Source organism: Vespula vulgaris, chromosome 2, assembly GCF_905475345.1.
Source record: "Vespula vulgaris chromosome 2, iyVesVulg1.1, whole genome shotgun sequence".
Taxonomy (NCBI): domain Eukaryota; kingdom Metazoa; phylum Arthropoda; class Insecta; order Hymenoptera; family Vespidae; genus Vespula; species Vespula vulgaris.
In genome coordinates, this window is record NC_066587.1 from 15,127,852 (window position 1) to 15,148,992 (window position 21,141).

The 21,141-nt window shown below is 34.1% G+C and overlaps 1 protein-coding gene and 1 long non-coding RNA gene across 3 annotated transcripts; one reads left to right on the forward strand and one right to left on the reverse strand.

Moving 5' to 3' along the window:
• The first annotated feature begins 920 nt into the window (after positions 1-920).
• Positions 921-15,007, forward strand: LOC127072338 (trichohyalin-like). The gene is made up of 16 exons (XM_051012697.1): positions 921-1,131; positions 1,315-1,556; positions 1,763-1,846; positions 1,939-2,064; positions 2,130-2,270; positions 2,565-2,688; positions 4,537-4,615; positions 4,734-4,967; positions 5,140-5,383; positions 5,483-5,641; positions 5,717-6,043; positions 6,174-6,546; positions 6,651-6,867; positions 6,943-7,129; positions 7,319-7,544; positions 8,029-15,007. Exons 1-16 carry the CDS (start codon positions 921-923, stop codon positions 14,520-14,522), a joined length of 9,468 nt encoding a protein of 3,155 aa, XP_050868654.1. The 3' UTR covers positions 14,523-15,007.
• A 2,074-nt stretch (positions 15,008-17,081) lies between these two features.
• LOC127061389 (uncharacterized) lies at positions 17,082-19,735 on the reverse strand. 2 transcript variants are annotated; one of them, XR_007780853.1, is made up of 3 exons: positions 19,475-19,735; positions 19,366-19,396; positions 17,082-19,181 (listed from the first exon to the last, which is right to left on the reverse strand). It is a non-coding gene; the product is annotated as an uncharacterized LOC127061389 (long non-coding RNA). The 2 variants fall into 2 exon arrangements; XR_007780852.1 differs by having other exon boundaries at positions 17,082-19,184.
• Between the last annotated feature and the right edge of the window lie 1,406 nt (positions 19,736-21,141).

Below are 21,141 nucleotides of genomic sequence, written 5' to 3' on the forward strand. Positions count from 1 at the left end.
ATCGTAAAGATGTACATAACGATTACTTACGACCTCATTTAACAAAATCGATAATCACATTGTTATCAACAAGAATTATCCGTTCAATGTGTTAGTCATTTCCTTAAATATATCTAACACATATGCTTATCAATTTATATCAATGAAACAGTATCGACAATAAATTGATAGATACCTAATATTAAAACGAAAAAAAAGAGTTTCTTTTCGAACCTATCATTTCTTTCTTTTCACATAATCTTCTATCGACATTTTGCGAGAAGGTATCAATTATAGATATTGCGTAAAAGTAGCCCTTTCGTTCGATCGTCCAACGATCGATATATTTCGTCGAGTGTGTATGGGATTCTCAGAAACTGTATAATACAATGAATCGTAAAAAATGTATACTTTCATAAATTTTTTCTTCATTTTCATTGAGAAACCCATTGAACCACGATATTCGTTATTTTATCCGTGATTATCGTTATCGAAGATATTCATAAACATACAATTTTATAAAGAAAAAATGTAGAAAACGTTTCGAAGAACTTTCACTTACGAACACGATTGGCAAATTAAAGGTTTCTCGAAAAGTGAAAACCATTAAGGATCGCCCTATCACGCATCCAAGTAACGGATGAAGACCAAGTAACTCGTGTAAATAATTAGTGTATTCGATAAAGTGGAACGACTATCGGACGGTCAAAAGACTTCGCGAATGTTTCCCGATTCTTGCAATATTTAAAGAAGAAACATGAAAGTTCAATATAAGAACAAGAAGTTCAACGTAACGGACTATCGATTTTTTACACTTGTCGCACGTAGCGATAAAACATCTTAAACGTCTGAACGATAATGTCCATGTATTGAAATAATCAAGATTACTGATAGATCGATTGTTTCAATAAAATTTATTCGTATAATTTTTTTTTTGTAGAATGCCCCTTGTAGGAGCATGGTTGAAAATATGGATTTATTTGGGTTTCATCTTTGGATGGACAATAGGTGCACGACCACGATTTGATACTTCCACGGATATGGGATTGGTTTTGATACCAGCTGACGCGGAAGTCGATTCGGTTATATTTCGATTACGAGCTACCGATCAGGATGCAGATTTTCCTCTTATTTTTGAAATCACTGGTAACTGTTAGTCTATATGTATTGTGATTATATAGTACGATCTTGATCGAACTATCTAAAGAACGATTAAAAGTCAAAAGATTCTATTGAATGTAACCTTTTCGTATCTTGCTTATATCCTCTAATGATATACTGTAAAATTACAAAGAAAAGAAAGAAACTAACTTGTTGCTATATATTTACGTATAGCAACAATTACACCGGTTGTAAGAATCGACAATCTGCCGTGTACGCTCTATAATAAAGTGTGCCAGGCTAATGTAATTCTAACGAAGCGTCTAATGGCTGGCCGTCTTCATGACTTTGCTGTGAGGGTTAAAGACTCGAAGGGTGACTCGAATTCGATGCAAGCGACCATTTCTGTCACGAATGCTACCACTCAACGCGATAAAATATTCCCGCACATTCCTTCTCTGATAATGGTACCCGAGGTAAGAGTTAATTGCACTTACAAATAGCAATGGATTTTACATCGAGACTTAGTTATGTACTTTTAATTATTTCAATCCTATCATATAATATCTAACTTTAATTCAAGCTTATTTTTTTCTTGATGACTATGATTAAAAATATCATAAATTTTTTAACGATTTCTTCGTAATAAATTATTGCCAATTATGATTTTTTGTTTTTAAAGGATACTAAACCTGGTAAGGAATTAGATTATCTGCTCGTTCGAGCAAACTCTTGGAGTGGTAAACCAGTTTATATAGAATTATGGGTAAGTCTAGTCAATATATTTTTAATAATTTCTACTTCGTGCTAAGATACAACAATAAAAAGTAAAAATTTTATTCTTAACGCTTTTAATAGCAACCAAAAGAATTGTTTACGATCAGACAACGACAGACACCATCGCAAACTCGAGGAGTTATAACGTTGATCGGTGAACTCGATTTCGAGACTCAATCCATGTACACTCTCACAATGTACGCGACGGTGGGTTTACTCAGTCTCTTATTTTTCATAGAATTATTTCAAATCTAAGTAATTTGATTATTTAGGATCCTTATACAGAACCTGGAAAGGATACAAGAAATATAGCTGGGTTGAACGTTGTTGTTGTAGTCCAAGATGTACAAGATGTCCCACCTATTTTTACTTTGGCACCACCTTTGACGAGACTCAACAATTCTATACAACCTGTGAGATTTTAGATCATATTATTTTTATAATGTATCTTTAAATTAGTAATTAGATATAATTAGTATAATTGAATTTCGATTGAACAAAAATTCAGTTAAAGCTTGTTTTATAATACAAGATTAGTGTCTATCTTTTATTATAAAAAAAATTGACATAGATTACTTTTAAAAATGATATCAGCAGAATAATTCATTTGTTAAGAAATAATATTCGATTTACAAGTTGTAGTAACCTTTCGTGAGTCAATTCGTTCACCATTTATACATATAAAAAAATATTTGTATTTTTCGTAGGGGGATGTAATATTACGAGTTCATGCAGAAGATGGAGATAAGGGCGTTCCTCGAGAAATCGTATACGGTCTCGTGTCAGAGGGCAATCCTTTCACGCCATTTTTTAATATATCAGAAACGACAGGTGAGTAAACATAAAGACGAGTTTCTTATTTTACAAAAATCGTTTCAAAAGAAGGAAGAACATACAAGTATTTTCATATATTTTCCAATAACCTAATCGATCCATTACTATATGGAATGACCTAACATTATCTTAATTATGATTTGTCTTACTTCTACTACTTGTCATTTTCTACTTGCTATTTTTACTGCTTATTTTATCACACAAGTTCGATTTCGTGAAGGAAGAAATTGAGATCTCATCTTACGATAATACTATATTCTACAAAGATTGTCCATGAGTTAAGATTGATTTGAACGATAAAGTTCAAAATTTCCTTGTAAAAATAAAAAAGAAAAAAGGGAAAAAAACTTATATGGTTCTTTTTCAAAGCATCTAATAAAAATGTACACTCTCACGTAGGAAATGAACTTACGACCGTAACAAGTCACTTCGAAAGATCGATATTGTTAAACGCAAATCTACTTCACTTCTTGGTCATTTTTGTTTGAAAATACCGAATGACGTCTTTAATTTATGTCCGACACACACTACTGACCCGGTTTCAGCGAAAACCTTTCGACAATGACTAAAGACGGAAATTAATTCTCCGCCAGATCGACGATGTTTCTTTTTTACTTTTATCTTTTTTCTCTTTTTTATCTTTCCATTATCCGTTGTTATCTTTCCGACAATGATTCATCGCTTTTCATGCATAAGGCGAATCGGAAAGAGAAAAGAAAATTACGCGCGTAATTTCGTGGTGATAGATAAAACGGATCGATACTCGTCGACATCGAGAGTGTATTTGCTTTTAAGACAAGAGAACAAAATATTTCTCTTATATCGAACTCTATTTTCAAATGAAATAATTATTTAGTAAGAATAAAAAAATATAACGAAAAGTATAGTGAATAAAAAGTCGAAGGAAGAATAAACTAATATGATATAACAAATATAAGAAGAAAAATATGAGCAAATTAACGCATTAAATGAAATCGAGAGTGCGTATTACCATTATGAATGAGATATTTCGTTGACGTTACGAGTTTATTCTCGAGATCTGTAGTTAACGTGCCCTTTTACTTTCCCTTATCGTATTTATAAAAAAAAAAATAAAGAAAGAGTTACGAAATAAATTCGAAAGGGTACCTTCTTATCCGAGGTCATCGAGGCACTTGGGGTTTTCGTCGAATGACCCCGCGTGCGCGAATGAGTCATAGTCGAGGTAAGAAGGTAACGAAAAGAAGTGACCACAACGATTCTGGTCAGTTTTACAAGCGAAAGTATCGATCGTAAGAAGGGTCACTCTCTGCTTTTCAAAGCACGATGCTTATCTTTTCGTAGCAAGGAGCATGCGATATAATACATATACGTATGTATATATATATGTGTGTATGTGTATTATACACGTACATACGTACATAAAACATTAACAATTTCTTGACTCGATTTAGTTCGTTGTCGCCGTTTCCCTAGCCGTTACCGTTTCTTTAAGTTTAAAACCACGCGTCTTTGTTTTCCACTACCTTTACGTGCTTAACTTCGAGAACGACACAACTAAGGAACACGTATTAAAACGAAAATTACACTTACTGCGTTACGGCTTTCATGTTGTGGAAGAATAAATTGCGACGCTACAAATTACACGTTAATTATACCATCTATATTTATAAATTTATATTCTTTTTCAACTTAAAACAATTATAATTATTATTATTGTTCATTAATAATAAAAATTATTAATGAAATTATAATGAATAAGAATGAAAAAATACGAGTGAAAATTATAATTATTTGTTAAAGTCTAAAGAGATATCTATTTATTATTATATTGTAATATATCTCGCAAGTTATCATTTGATAAAGCTTACAAAACTTTGAAACGAATAATACGAATCTATAGTCATGTGAAAGCTTATGTGAAAAAGTTCTTTAGACCCCAGCTGTAGTCGTTCCGATTTATAAAACGAATGAATGCTATGATTACATTAAAATCAGACCACATATATGTACGTACAAATATGGAATATCTTGACGATAACTTATAATTAACCTATAAAAAGAATAAAAAATCGTTTCGTCAATAATAGACTTCCTCTTTCAGGAGAAATCGTTCTGGCCAGGCCATTAGAGGAACTCATACAAATCACTCATGTTGGTGCACCTGTCGTACTTAGCGTCGTCGCAGAAGAAATTAGAAGAACCCGGGAAGAACCACCTGCACAGGCAACGGTCGTTGAAGTTGGACTTTTGCTTGGAGAACCAGGAAACAGTCCACCCTATTTCGAAAGCGACACGTTAGTATTTCAGATATTAAACTATCGTATCAATAATTCATATCTCTATTCATATTAGAACAAATTTTTAGATATTTAAAAAAAAAGATATGTATATATGTATGTTCAATTTTATTAATTAAATGTCCTCTAATATTATAAATACATATATTCACGATATTATCATTCGCAGTTATGTTACGGTAATAGATGAAAATCTAGAACCAGGAACTATAATTAATTTTGGCGATCAATATTCCACAAAAGTGCGTGACGAAGATATCGGTAAAGCTGGTGTATTTGCGCTAAAATTAGAAAATAATAATGGCACTTTTGAAATTAATCCTACCGTTGCCGAACGTACCGCGGATTTCATTATTACGGTTCGAGATAATACATTCATAGATTATGAAACGTATAAGAGCTTGATCTTCAAGGTAAATATAATACCTTCTACGTTAGTTTTATTTATAATAATGATCGGATATTGTTAATATATATGTATATATATGCTATCTAATTAATTTTTATCGTAGATCGTCGCTCAGGAAATTGGTCCAGCTACAAATTTATCTACATCTGTACCGGTGACGATTTATTTACGAGATGTCAATGATAATCCACCAGTTTTCGAACAGGATTCTTACGAAGTGACACTTTCGGAAAATGTTACAGCCGGTACACGTGTCGTGCAGGTAAACAATTAATTATAGATAAAAACGAAGAAAAAGACGACGAATTAAATAAAAGTAGAATTTTCGTTTAAAAAGGTACACGCTACCGACAAAGACACAGGAGATTTTGGTAATATACAATACACTCGGATAATCGGTCAAGGCAGCGAAGCATTTACAATGGATTCCGATAGAGGATTAATAACAGTAGCGATGGGATCCTCTTTGGATCGCGAGATCGCATCTAGATTGCAATTATCGGTTGAAGCACGAGATGAAAATGGCAAGGGTAATCGAGGTGTCGTTCCTTTGATAGTCAATCTGATCGATGTGAACGATAACGTGCCGATATTCGAGAAAAGTATTTACATGTTCTTCTTAAATTCTGATTTGACTAATTTTACATCATCGGCCATGATCAAGGTAATTGAATAGTATATTATTTAATTTTATTTTTCTTAACAAGCTCATAGATTATGTCAGATAGTTACAGTGTATAAATTTATACGTTATAATAATTAAAATATTAAAAACGTTTATTCATATTTTTCAGGCTACAGACGCGGATGCTGAACCACCGAACAACGTGGTCAGATACGAGATTATTCACGGAAACTACGAGGATAAATTCTATTTAAACGAAATCACCGGTGAATTGATTTTACGATCGCCCATTACGAAAGTTAGAAGAAAGAAACAAAGTACTGCCGAGAGATTAGGTAACAAACCACGGAAGGAATTACATAGAGACGATACGAAAGAATTTATACTAAAGACGATAAACACAACGACGACTAATCTTGGAGTGTCGAGACCATTAGATAAGAGTGAATTATTAAGAAAAATTCGAGAATCCGTCAAAACTCGAAGAAAACGAGCGAACGACGATGCTCTGTATACTTTAACAGCTAGAGCATACGATCTTGGTAATTTTTAAATCTACATGAATATTTTTATGATAAGATATAAGAATTATTATTCTTCTTTTTTAATGTTTTTTTTTCTTTTTTAATATGTCGAATAACCATAGGCGTACCACACTTGTCGAGTTTAACACAAATAAAAATAATGAGTGGTGGAGCAGCAGAGGATCGTATCGTTACGTTCGTTTTACCAGAAGAACATCCAGATCCAGTGAAAACAGCGAAAACATTGGCTACGATCACAGGTGCAAAAGTAATCGTTCAAGATATACGTCCTTACGTGACAACCAATGACACATCTAATACGTCGAGCGATGCTAAAAAGTTAGTTCAATAGCTATCTCAACTATTTATAAAGAAATATCGTTCTCGATAACTGATCACTCACGATAATTTTAGAAGCATCGTCGTTGCCCGGGTAGAAAAAAGTACTTCCTTCGTGGACATAGAAAAAATTCGAGAAACTTTAGCGGCCAATGGAGTTGGTATAATAAATGCTTCAGTTATGATGCCTGACTCTACTGGAAAAACAACGATAACTAATATCACTAATATGGTTACTAACGTACAAAACGAAGAAGTTATAGTGAGTATACTTTGAATAATTTTTGTAATGTTTTAATATATCTCTATTGTTGGATTTAAGATTATTTGTTGGATTAAATATATTATTTTTAGCAAGAGTGACTTTTATTATATCAGTATGATGAACTTTTAAACTCTCGTACATTGATTTCACATTTCCGAGAAATAAGAAGGCAGGATTATGTTTCAGACGGTGTACAAAGCCGAAAATAAAATACTTTTCTGGTTGCTCATTATTCTGGGTTTATTGATGCTCCTTGCTATCGCTGCTTTGATCATTTGCTGCATTTGTCCTGGCTGTCCTTTTTACATGGCACCTAGAAAACGTCGAGTACAATCGTCAGAAACTTTAATCGTCCGATCGGACGGAAGACCGAAGAGACATCTTCATCGAAAGCAACCGACGATCGTTCATGGTAACTAAATCGGAAGACATCCATCTGTACGAGTTCGTGAACTTTTTACAAGTTCACTTTGATTTATCTGTTAAGACTTAAAATTATATAATACGAGATATATATGTTCTATAACGATCGAGTGTATTTGAATAATTACACTGCCATATACATACATAAATAAGTTAGCACTTTATAAATACGTAAGATTTATATCGAATTATTTCTCCATAAAGTTCCTGTTCGTTCGAAAATATTTTACCTGCGTGATCAACTTTATATATCTCTATCGTGTTTATATCAAATTTGTAACATCACGATCAACGATTTGCAATGTGTATACGACGTTACTTATGATCGATCGAAATAGATATATTACAGTCATATTATAGAGATCATTTTTATATATTCTATATAATGTCAAACCACAGATAATCTTTATATAATAAAATTGAAAATTTCGAGATAAGAAAGAAAGCTCATACCTAAGGTTATATGTTTCTAGTAACCAATAACCAGGAAAGGAAGCAAGCATGGAGTGCCGATCCAACCCGAAGAAATTGGCAATTCAATCGACGGAACGTGAAAAATTGTGGCCTGTCTTCTCTACCGGGTGACGTAGCTTATGTTTCGGCGCATGCGAAAGAAGGACGAATGGACGTGGAGTCCTCGAGACAACGAGACGATCTGATTTACGATAATTCCAGAAGAATCACTGGGCAAGATCGAATGTACGTTGAGGATATCGAGAGTATAAAAATGCGAGATTATAACGTGGACGATGGTGTAGATTCTTTACAACGCGACGATATCGAACGTAGCTCTGATCAACCTCGACAGAGTTATAGATACGAACAAGAGCAAGATATAAACGATGATAGAACGATCAGGGAACAGCATTTTTATCGGGAAGGAAACGCGGAGATTTTGCGATTGGTGACGAGAGGAGGACAAGTCGAGGACAACGTTATTCAACATCATGGTACTACCGTGATCGTAGATGGCAAGGATATTCTCTTAAAAAGATTCATGGAAGATCAAAAGATGAGACAAGAGGCATCGATCCAAGATATCGACGGTACACGAAGTATAGAATCAACGCAAAGAATCCGAGAAACGACTCATCAGCAACCAGAGATTATACTTATACCACAAACTTTAAACATCGCCCATAGTCAGCACGTTGACGAAAGTGGTCCAGGTGTTCAAAGATTACTTATCGATCGTATCGATTACGAAGGCACTCCTAAAGAAAAAGTTACTCATATTTCTGACAATATACAATCTACCAGGCAAGAATCTACGATCGTTGTTGGTGGTGGTGGTGGTGGTGGTGCTTCTGAAAGTACAGAGAGAGCCACGATATTAAACAAAGATAACGTACAATCCGTTAACGTTCAATCTTACTCCTTTCATGATATGGAACTGGCACGACAAAATGCTTTGCTGACTAGACTTTTATTGGAACGCGAAACCCGAGCTGGGAGTGGCCCAGCTATGATGGATTCTACAAGTTACTTGGAGACCCAAAGTTTACCTGGGCAAGTAGCTATAGCAACTCAAACCGATAGGACTGCTGCTACTCAAACTGAAAGACACGTGAGAAGTAGAAGTGACAATGATGAATCCGAGGACGAGTCGAGGATAAGAAAAAAGATGAAAACTAAGAAGAGATACGAGAGTGATTCGAAAAGAACCAGAACTTTGTGGATGAAGTCACCGATAGAAGAAGAACGAAGTCCCTGTTTTGATAAACGTTTAAGTATTCTTCGAAAGAAAGTTAAAGAGGTCAAAGATGGAAGAAAGATCTCAATAGAGCCTGAAGTTCTCCGTGAGATATCTGACTCTTTGGATGATAATGGTAGTTCTGGTAGAGGAGACGATAAAGAGACAAAAACTTACGAAAGATCGACGGAAGAGACGAGTATCAGATATGAAATATTAAACGAAGAGGACAATGGTAGTCCCTCGTCTATCGAAATTTCCAAAGATAAATTTGATAAGGTTTTCAGCGAAAAGGCTCATCATCGTGGCCGCGATGATCGAAAAACAGATGTCACCGAATCAACTTCTTCCTCCGAACTCAAAGAAAAGACTGAAAAGCATACGGAAAAACAAACAACCAGTCCGAAGAAGGAGTCCAAAAAGAGTCAAAAGAAAACGGAAAGTAAACCTACTTTTCGGATATTGGAAAGGGAGATTACATTGTTGACAAAAAAACTCAGTAAATTAGGTGAAAAAAAGACTCAGGAAAAAGACACGGGAAGCGCAAGTACCTTCCAGGAAAAAACTACTACTACTACTACGAAAAAAAGTTTGAAAAAGGACGTAGATCAGAAAATGTCCAAAAGAATGGAAGATTCGAGCAAGCATCGAACAAAAATATCTACAGAGCCGACTCCTAGCACATCGAAAGCTACAGAACAAGGCACGAATCAACGAAAGGAAGGAAGTATGACCAAACTGAGACACAAGTTAAAGTATCAACAAGCTCAAGTTACAAGTACAGGAAGTTCCGAAATAGAGGACACTCATGAAAAATCGAGAAAAGAGAGTTCCGAATCGAATCAGGAAAATGTTAAAGAAAAGCAACTATCTACGATTCATTCTAAAATCAAAAGACAAGCTCACATAGAAGATCAAAAAGAAGATCTCGCGTTAAAGGATCAGGAAAGTGAGAAACAAAAGGAATTTTCGAAAGAATGGTCGAAGTCTGATTCGAAGTTTAGGAAATTGGATAAATCGATAAGCCATTCTCAAAAAGAAAGTTTATCGGAGGAATTTAGTGCAAGTACTGGTTCGGATCGAATAGAAACCAAAAAGGAGTTGGGTCCTCGTCGTAATTTCGATAAAAGAACAAGTACAAGTTCTTCTGATAATGTTTCGAGACAAACGGGTCAACGAAAATCGAGAAAGATGCGGGTACAACACCAAGCTGGAAAAATCTCAGACACTTCGTTAAAAGATACCTCGGAAAAGGAGGATACTGAAAAACATAAAACGACCACGGACGATAAAAATGTTAAAAAGAAATCGAAATTAGTTAAAGTGCATACGGATGGAAAAAAGAAACTATCCACGGTTAAGAGTGATTTAGAAAGTACAAAAGAGGATGATCGAATGATATCGTTGAGAGAAGCATTGAAAGATTTCGTGGGTTTTGGACGTATTAAAAAAGATACGAGCGAAGAACAAGCATTTACCGATAATTTCGAGGAAATACCAAAGGAAATCGTTACATCTTCTCAGAAAAGTGATAAAACTACGAGCGAAGAAAAAGTAACGAGTGAATTGGAAACAAAATCGCCAGAAGAATTGATTATGAAATATAATGGTACAGATCTTCGAGATACAGAGAAAGAGGAAGTTAAAAAATCTAAAAATGATACAGACCAAAAGATCGAGATCATTGAAGTTCCTTCGAAAGATATTGAAGAAGATACAAAAAGTAAAATAAACGAAGATAAAAAAGCTTCCGAAATACGTGAAACCGATGAAGGTTCCGTAGATAAAAAGAAAACCGTAGAAGAGTTTATCGAGGAATTACAAAAAGAGATCTATAGATCTCGTATATCGGATAAAGAAAAAAACGAGATTGCTATTACTTCGAGCGTGTCCCCGATCGATAAAATCTTATCGAAAACTGCAATAATACCGAGTACGTCTAAGGATATAATCCATGAAAAAGTATCTTTGCCAGATATGGCTGATAAAATTGATTTCAAGGATGGAATAGAAGTAAGAAAAAAAGAAGATGAAATAACTACGAGGAAAGATATCGAGAAATCTTTCGAAACGAAAAATAAAGATGATTCGTCTGTAAAAGATAGTAAAACAATTCCCATGCTCGTAGATATTGAAAAAGAAAAAAAATCATTTGACCAATCTACAAACGCAGATAGTGAAATTGCAACGAATTTAACTGAGATTACTGATAAGGGTTTACAGGTTACGTTATCAAAGGACAACGATAAAGTTAAAGAAACTGAAGATAAATCAAGTTCTAAATCGGTACATGATAAAGATACGAAAAAAGATGAAACGAAAGACGTGAAAAAAGATTTAGAAGATACTTCGATAACAACGGAAGATTCAAGCTCTTTTATGGATACGACGAAAATGATAGAAACGGTTTTAGAAATCGCGAGTAAACGCAGTTTACCGGAGAAAAGTGACACGGATGAAAAGTTCGAATTTAAGGAGACGGCTAGTGTAAAAAGTGAGAAAGATTATACACATATGGAATCTTCTGAAATCGATACAATCATGAAAAGTAACGGTAAGAGAGATTCGATTCTTATTAGTGCGGAAGTCCATGCTGGACAAATTACTGAAGAAATTCTGGACGATAATCGAGATACTGACAAAAGTAAAGAGATTTTAATTGCTCAACAGGATAAAGATAAGATCGATATATCTGCCTCCGAAGATGATACAAAAAGTTTTATTGAAGAAAGTCAAGTTAGAACATCGCCAGTTAAAGACATTTCAAAATCTCATAAAATGGAAGATATAGAAATTACTGCCGACAAAGATAAACCCATAGAAAATATTAAACAAAGTGATATAAATTTAGAGGACGAAGGTACGGAAAAATCTCAAATAAAGATAGAAGACACGATATTAAAGAAGGAAGAAGGAGGAACGGTTTCGCAAAGCAATGAAATCGATATAAAAAGAGATGAAAGTGATAAAGGAAAGGAAACATTAGAGACGACTTCGATCGAATTATCTGAAGACAATGACGAAGGTAAAAAAGATATAAAATCAGAACCTTTAAAGGATGAAGTTACAGAAGATTTGACATCTCCAAAGGACTTGGAAATACATGAAAAGCAAAAGTTAGAAGGAATAAAAATTATAAGCTCACCTCCGAGCAAACCGGCACTTCCAATATTATCAGACATGGAAGATCGATTGACCAGCCAAGAAGGACAAATAGAAATGAAAATAGTTCAAGAGTCAAAGGACTCTACAGATGAAACAAATCCAATTGATCCGATTAGAGTGGAAAAACCATCGAAACCTCCTTCGCCGACTAAAATACTGGAACCATCGAGTCCCCAAGAGGATTCCAAAATACAAACTGATACGATGGATATTGATAAAGAGAAAGAAAGTAGGTCATTCGGTGCTATTAGCGTGATCAAATCTTTAGAGGAATTAAAATTTGACGAGATAACTCAATCGCGCGCAGAAGATAAGGATTTTTCTGAGAAAGAAACCACGGTCTTGTTGGAGGACAAAGGCAATCAAGGTAGCATAATTAAATTAGAGAAGGAGGAAGACAAAGAGGAAAAAGAAGATCCAAGTAAACAAGATAAGTTCGTTCGTGAAAGCCCGGATGAGACGAGCTTGCAACCTGGAGAGGAGTTTGCAAAAGAAGAACTTCTAAAGAGGACGGAGGAATACGAAAACGTAAGCCCTACAATTTTTACGAGCATTATCGATACGCCGGAAGATTCCGATGAGAGTGACTCATCCAGTGATATTTCCAGGAAAACAACACTGACCACGAGACCGTACCAAACACCTCGACATCGCGCTAGGGATCTTCCTGAAAAAGAAACTCTTTCGATGGAAATGACCGAAAGTGTATCTGACGTGGAAGATATGGAATCGATGGTTGAAAAGTTGAAAGATGAAAATAGCGAACATCAAGTAATCGATGTAACTATGGACGTTATACAAACAATTCCTACTGTATCGCACGAGACAATGGAGACTGAAAAAAACGGTTCAATTGATAAAAATATCCAGATAGATGAGAAATCTAAAGAACCAGTTTTTAGCGAAAAAAGTTCGCCTCCTATACAAGAAGCATCAAGTATAGTTACTGAAAACCAAGAAAAAGAATCTAGTCCTAAAAAACCGAAGGATATAAAAGATTCGGAGAATAAAAAAACGACGAAAGTAAAAGATGCTTCCAAGACAGAAAAGCACGATAAATCTGACGAGAGTAAGGATAAACAAGTAAAAAAATTAGAAAAGGATATAAAAGGAGGAAAACAACATCCAGAACGTTCGAAAGTCGCGGCTCGCAAAGAAAAGAAAAATATTTCAGAGGAAGTAACCGAAATTAAAAAGGATCCTTCGGTGGGAAAAACATCTCGGCAATTTAAACGTCGTCCTTCTAAGCCGACCGGAAGTCAATCGGAAAAAAATTCGGAGAAAAAATCGGAGGACGAAAAGGTAACAGCGAAATCGAAAAAGACGGAGGAGGATCGATCGAAATCGAAAAAATCGTCGAGCAGTGGTGAGAAATCGTCGAGTCCGCCAAAAACGGGTGACACCGAAACTGGTAAGACTCGATCTAAATACATGGCTTGGTACACGCAAAAAAGAGAAGAAATGGAGAAGAAAAGGGAAGCTAAGAAGATCGAAGAGCATGACGAACAGGATCAACAGCTACCACGTTGGTTGAGAAGAAGTCTGGCTCATAGAAGATCGATTCCTGATGAGAAAAAAAAATTGGAGATTAAAACACCAGAAATAACACCGAGAACTAGACGCAAAGTGAAACCTTTGGTGAACGTTGAGTCTGAACAATTAAAAGCTATTGTCCGTCAAGGACGAAGAATGAGGAAAGCCGAAGGTGGACAATACGAGGATCCTCCGATTCAAATTTTTGCGTCGACCCCACCCACACCCGCACCACCACCACCACCATCAACACTAACGGAATCAAAATATCCTCGTCATCATCTGTTTCAACATTCCGAATACAAATACGAAAAAATGCCAGCTCCATTTTACCTTCATCCTCCACCAGCACCTCATCCCTCGCCGCAATTATCACCGGAACATTACGATTCACAACGAACGACTGAATTCGTAAGACCGGAAGTGGAACTCGACTCCGGTACCGGTGCATCGATGACAACAGGTACGAGATTACGACATCAGCAACTTCTTGAGAAGAAGAGCGTCTTCGATATCGCTTATAGCGAAGCTGCACCGTCGCAATTAAGATCTGAGAGTACAACACCTCCTTCTTAATCAACCAAGAAATGCTGCCCTTTTACAAAATATACAATACTGTGCAATAAAATATACAATACTTGAGATATCGTGATATAAATGAGATTAATTGAGAGAAAATAAGATATGTGAAAGAAGTAAAGGAATGAATGAAGAAGATAGATACGAGAGATACTTTGAATTTGAAATTTTAATAGATGAATATACCGATAATGTTCGATATCATTCGCACAAAGTTATCGATTTAATAAAAGAAAATTTATGAAAAATCGTGCCCTTTTAAAGTATAGGTAAAAGAAAATTTGTGGATATAAAATATTTCATTTAATATTTCTATATTCTCTCCGTGCTATTTTTCACTAAAAATAAATTAATATTTCTATCGTATCGCGCGTGGTGTCTATCGTTATCACTACTGCCGTCCAAGAATGATACGAATTAATTAATTATTAAGCACATCGCATCGATGACGAATTTTTTATTACGACTGTTAGCTCATTGTAACGGTGTTTGTATTAATCTTGTAAATACATGTGTATAAAAATTCTAATAACGTGTGTTAACGTCATCAATCATCGATCCTTTTTACTTGAAATTAATGAATCTATAATTTAATTCCGTTTAATTACGTAAATTAATTGGAGTATACGATTTTACATATATTCAAATGTAAATCTACATCCCGCTGAAAGAGCTTCTGCCTTTTCTACCATTCTGTTACAAAAATATCCTCGGTCTCTTGACTTTATCCACTTATCTTTCTCCAGTCAATTTGTTTGCTCTTTCTCTCTATCTCTCTTTCTTTATCTCTTTCTCTATTTCTCTCTCGGTGTCATGTTCAAGAATAACTTAACTTCATTGATAAATTAATATAACTATCGATCGGATTTGCAACAGGTTACATACAAAGTATTACTAGATATTTCATCATTAAATTAGATATATATATATATATATATATATATATATATATATATATATATATATTTAAATTTCAAGATATAAATATCACAAAGAGTAGGTAGTAGTAAAAACGAACTACAAATATTACGAATTGAAAGTTTGACCTTCAATATAAATATATCATTAATAATTTACATCGTAAATAACATATTTAATAATTCTCAATGAATGTAAAAAATAAAAATTTGTTAAATGACGCATATAACGTTATCGTACGTACTTCTACGTGAGAGAAAGAGAGACAGATGATCGATAAAAATGACGAACTAAACAGAAAGAGCGAGAGAGAGAAAGAGGGAGAAAGAGAGAGAAAGAGATAGGACGAGAAAGAGAGAGAGGGAGAGAGAGAGAAAGAGATCGAGTCGAGTGACGTAATCAGTAGCGCGTAATGACTTTTCTACGCCTTCTTTTCGTTGATTTTACGTTTGCATTGCGTAGAGAGACGAATGAATGGCGTAAGAGATACGACAAAAAGTTGTGACGTTACCGATGCAACTAACCTACCGTAATCAAAAACATAATGATGGTGCATCAAACATAACCGGAGACTGGTAAATCTTTCCACGGGGATAACATGAGATTGAAGTTGGTTGTTTCACTTCACTTTTCCAAGGCGAACCAATGTGTTCGTTCTACGGATGCATTTATAAAAGTAGCGATGAGAACGATTCGTCTTTATGTTTGCCTGTTTGTTGAGAACGATGATGGTTGGCCGTTTCGTAAAGACCTGAAAAATGTTGATCCAATCTTTCCTTGCCTTGAATTATTTCGATATTATCTCGGCCTCTTCTCGTTTAATTCAAATATTAATTATTATCGTCGATTTATAAATCTTATGAATATTTTTTCTTTTTTTCCTTTTATATAAAATAAATTACGACGATGTAATTTTAAATAGACGAAAGTTGTCTCGATATTTTTTTGATCAGAGTAAAATATATTCTAAGAACAGTGAAAATGTCGGATCTGCGTGTGACACGTCATTAAAATAATTAAAAAATAAATAACGAAATAACGACAAAAGAATAGTTTGGATTATATTAATATTCCTAATGAGTATAGGATAATTTTAAAGACAATATTAGTTAAAAGGCGAAAGAAAGATTAACATAATAATCATTCGGATGGACTAACATTTATATTTGAATATCAATAAACATTGAAAATGGAATTCGATTCATTAATAGTTATATTACAAATTTGCATCGCAACGTTTGCATTATAATTTTCTTTCTCTCTCTCTCTCTTTATAATATTGTTATAAGTTAATGAATCCGATAAAAACGAACAATTTAATATATATGCATTCTTTATGTTTGCTTATAATTTAAAACGATTCGGTTATATGTTTTCTCATTCACTTTTTGAAATTTATTTCAGATATTGAAATTGATTAAATTTACGAATTACTTTTTTTTCAATTTTTTCGAATCGATAAAAAAGTTGTACATAATACATAAAATATTATGATACTTTTGGGATCGTATAATTCTAATTAAATTAAAGATAAACAAATTTAATAATAGATGAATATTCTACTATAATGGAAATATTCAACATTTTTTATTGAAACAAAAAAGAATATATGTATTTTATAAATTTCATTATCTCGTATGTATTCACACAATTCACACAACTCATTAATTTACGCTATGTAGTTAAGTACCTACTTAAAAATTCGGGATAGTTATTAAAAAAAAAAAAAAAAGGAAAGAAAATTATCGAAATTTCGAAATCTGTTCGAATATTTTTCAAACAGAAATTTTTGTCCAAAGGAAACAACAAAATTGTTAGAAAAAAAATCTTCGTAGCTTGTAAATGTTTAAAAAAAAGAAAAATAACGTCAGCTTATAATGATGATGAGATTTCAAATGAGAGCTTATGGGGTTCCAGTAGGGATACTCTCTCGGTACTCTCGGTCTCTTACGAGTCGGACAACTAATTACAAGCTTTTGTGTCCAGTGAAAACTATTCCCGTATGAACAATGGATAAATGTTAATTGTTGTTAATAAAGAGTCATACATGTTGCTGTTGCAACGGCGAGCAGAGCCGCGGAAGAGGCTGCACCTGTAGCAGCCGTGGGCGAAATGCAAACACACCTGAAACCTTTGACCTTTTCTATCGACTCGCTCGCTACCTCCCCCTACAGTAGCTCCCATCCTCTCCTTGCCCTACACTTTCTTCGTAGCTTGCTAGTAACGGTAAAGAAAAGTTTAAACGTCGAAATATTTAAATCGATTTTACGATCGTTCAGAGAAATACATATGCAACATCATAAAAAATAATGATCATTCTATTGAATGTATGCTGATATAATAACGAAATATTTTAAGGATAAATTGCCGATCGTATATTATTAAAAGATATGTTTTAACATCGCACATATTATATATGAACATATAAAAAGATATTACTATCTATTTAAAATAATTATTATAAATTAAAAGAATAATTATCATAAATTAAATATACATAATATACTAAATAAGATGCTAAAATAAATTAAAAAAAAAAAATAAGAAAACAAAACAAATGATTGAGGATTATTCTTATCATTAACTTATTTCAAAAGAAATACAAAAAAATATTTAAATCATAATCCTTCGGAAGCATAATATATATATACGGAATATTTTGACGAACGTTCTGATAATTATATCCACGTTGAGTTCGTATTTCTATCACCCAATGACGTGCATAAATTTTTAGACGTTTTTCTTCTGTAGCAGAGAATATCTAAATAATTTATAAATAACTCATTATTTATTACGATAATTAAAACACGAAAAGGAAACGTGATAATATTTTTAAAATATATAAAATTCAATTATTTCAGTTCTTTACATTATTTTTTTTTTTTTAAATTCTTTTCACTCTTTCTACAAGCTAAGGCGAGGGTACCGTCATCTCGTAGCTACGTTCTTGTCCGATTTTGCATCAAAAGAAAGATCTCAAAATGTAATTAGCATCGTATTTGGTTATGTGTAAGTTTCAACTATCTTTTACGAAGGTTACGAACAAGGTTGGCCCACTCTTTAATGGCCATCAATCATTACCAAATTTTGGCAACGAGTCGGACAACACAGGCGACAGGACACCATCACCAAAGTAGAGTTCTCCGGGACCACGGTGGATGCTGGGGATGGGGGAGGGACGAGGAAGGGTGGAGGACGAAGGGACCACCGAGAGAAACGGTAGAGTTGGTTCGATACTCCCGAAAAGTTGGTCCTCTTGGTTGTGTAGAAACTTCTCCATGAAAGAGCTCGTCGTTGGTGTGTGTATTATGTGTGTCTGTGGTCTGTTTACATACACGAAGGTACGCAGTTCTCACGAATTCGTTCTCTTACTACTACGTTCTTTTATTACGACGTAATACGTTTATCAAATATTAATAAAAAAAAAAGATGAGAATTATTTCGACGATAAAGACGCTAATAATATTGACGCTAATAATATTGAAAATTTGCGAAAATCGTTTCTTAAAAATAACGTTTACTTATATCATATTAATTCTAACATATTTACGAGATTATAATATAAGCGTAAAAAATAAATTATAGTATATTTACGTTTCGTTGATGAAGCCATCAGAAGATTCGATCTCTCATTTCCGTTCCATCCTCGTTATTCGGCACCAATAATTATTAAGATAATTCACTGGAAATCGTTCCTTCGGCAGCCGAGGCGATGTTCATCCATCGACGGTAAATACTCTACTAACAGTTAAGATTAGCAATGAAACGATCTATTGTAAAATGACCTATTGGAAGATCGTAATATTTTGTTTACGTTCGCTCTTTCTTGGAAAAATTGCTATTAGATCATCGTATTTACATACAAAGACGCTACGATCGATATTTTCTTTAATATCTTTCTTATATAATAACATATACATACCAACATTGATGATTTAAATAAAAGAAACGTCCTAGAATATATATAGATTTCTATTTAATTTAATATATACATAATTAATATATTAATGATAGATGGTATTAAAACTCACCTGTATTTTAATACGAATTTTAATAATTCGTTGATTCTTTTAAAGTCCTTAATTTGCGATACTTTCAATGAGGCACTAGTCACTATTTCTAACAAAACTATGAAAACAACTGTTTTCTTTTTCTTTCGCGTTACGTATCCGATATACAATAACATCGGTAAGACGGCGAAAGAAACCCAATTTTATTAAAAGGAGAAAAAAGAAACTAACAGCAGGATCGTACCTTCTGGCTTCGTTCAATTCGAGTTTCAACGTTGCTAAGAGGAGGAAAGTTTTAGAAATGTCACGAGTAGTCCACAATGTCGTCGGACTAATACGTAGAGAGAGAAGAGAGAGAGAGAAGGAGAAAGAAAGAGAGAGACAAGAGAGAGAAGAGGATAGAGAGAAGCATGAAGAGAGAGAGAGAGAGAGAGAGAGAGAGAGAGAAAGGGAGAAAGAGAGAGAGAGAGAGAGAGAATGAGAAGGAGAGGGAGAAAGAGAATGGGAGAGAGAGGGAGAAAGAGAGCGAGAGAGAGAAGTTTGGTGCGGTGTCTTAGGAAGAACGTAATTGGATATAAAGTTTTGCGCCGATCTCCGTGAAAATGTATGAAACGATATTGGACTTCAAAGACGTCCAAGAAGTTTACTATCAAGGAAGAGAAAGAGCAAAGGAGAGAGAGAGAGAGAGAGAGAGAGAGAGAAAGAGAGAGAGAGAGAGAGAGAGAAAGAGAGAGGAAGGACAGATACGTATTAAAAGTTTCTTCCACGAACATTTAATTGGAGAGAACATTCGGTAGATACGTTGACCACGCCCCTTTACCTTTACCCTCTCTCCTATCAATCAAGTAATTTGCATTTCAAATAACTTCGTTTAATGATAGACCTTTTGAGATAATTATCTTTATACATAAATCACGATACCATCGACAGACAGAGAAAGAGAGAGAGAGAAAGAGAGAGAGGAAGAGAGAGAGAGAGAGAGAGAGAGAGAGAGAGAGAGAGAGAGAGAGAGAGAGAGAGAGAGAAAGAGAGAGCAAGAGCGAGAGATCGACTATTATCGTTTCTGAAGCATTATTTCTCGAATTACATATGTTCTACATGATATTTCCAAGACTCGGGAGTCCCTGATGACAACTTAGGTAGGTACTCTTTATTAAAATCCTCTTCGAACGACGGAGATATTGCTTTACGTGAATTCGATAGAATTTGATACTAGTTGCAGTTACAATTTCGTGAAGGAAAGATGAATATAATTCTGTTAATTGTTCCGTGTTCATTGTTTATAATTTAATAATAAATTTCTATATATAGGTACAATAAGTATAAAGTTTAAAAAGATTTACTCATTTAAAGATAATTTCTAGAAAAATGAAAGAGATTATTAACTAAACAAATAGTAATAATACGTAACGGGGAAAAAAGGGAATAGAAAAAAAATAGATAATTAATCAATGAAAAAGATGGATAAGAATATTTATTATTATTGTTGTTTAATGTAAAAATTAATATCGTCGTTTACGTCGTTGTTGCAAGAGATAAGCTTATCAGAACTCGTCATGATCTCTCTTTCGCTCTCGTTACAAAATGGCGAAGGCGAACAAAGATACGACCGTCTGCATACACGTACATGATTTTCAAGTCGCTGACGTAACGTACGTAATTGTTCGAAGTATATGTATCCGGAGAAT

Excerpts from the sequence above, each read along its gene's own strand:
- LOC127072338 (XM_051012697.1), top strand. The coding sequence starts at position 921 with ATGCCCCTTGTAGGAGCATGGTTGAAAATATGGATTTATTTGGGTTTC. Across the intron at positions 2,689-4,536 it reads TAATATATCAGAAACGACAG|CTTACAAAACTTTGAAACGA; the intron begins GTGAGTAAACAT and ends CATTTGATAAAG. Across the intron at positions 7,130-7,318 it reads TACAAAACGAAGAAGTTATA|ACGGTGTACAAAGCCGAAAA; the intron begins GTGAGTATACTT and ends ATTATGTTTCAG.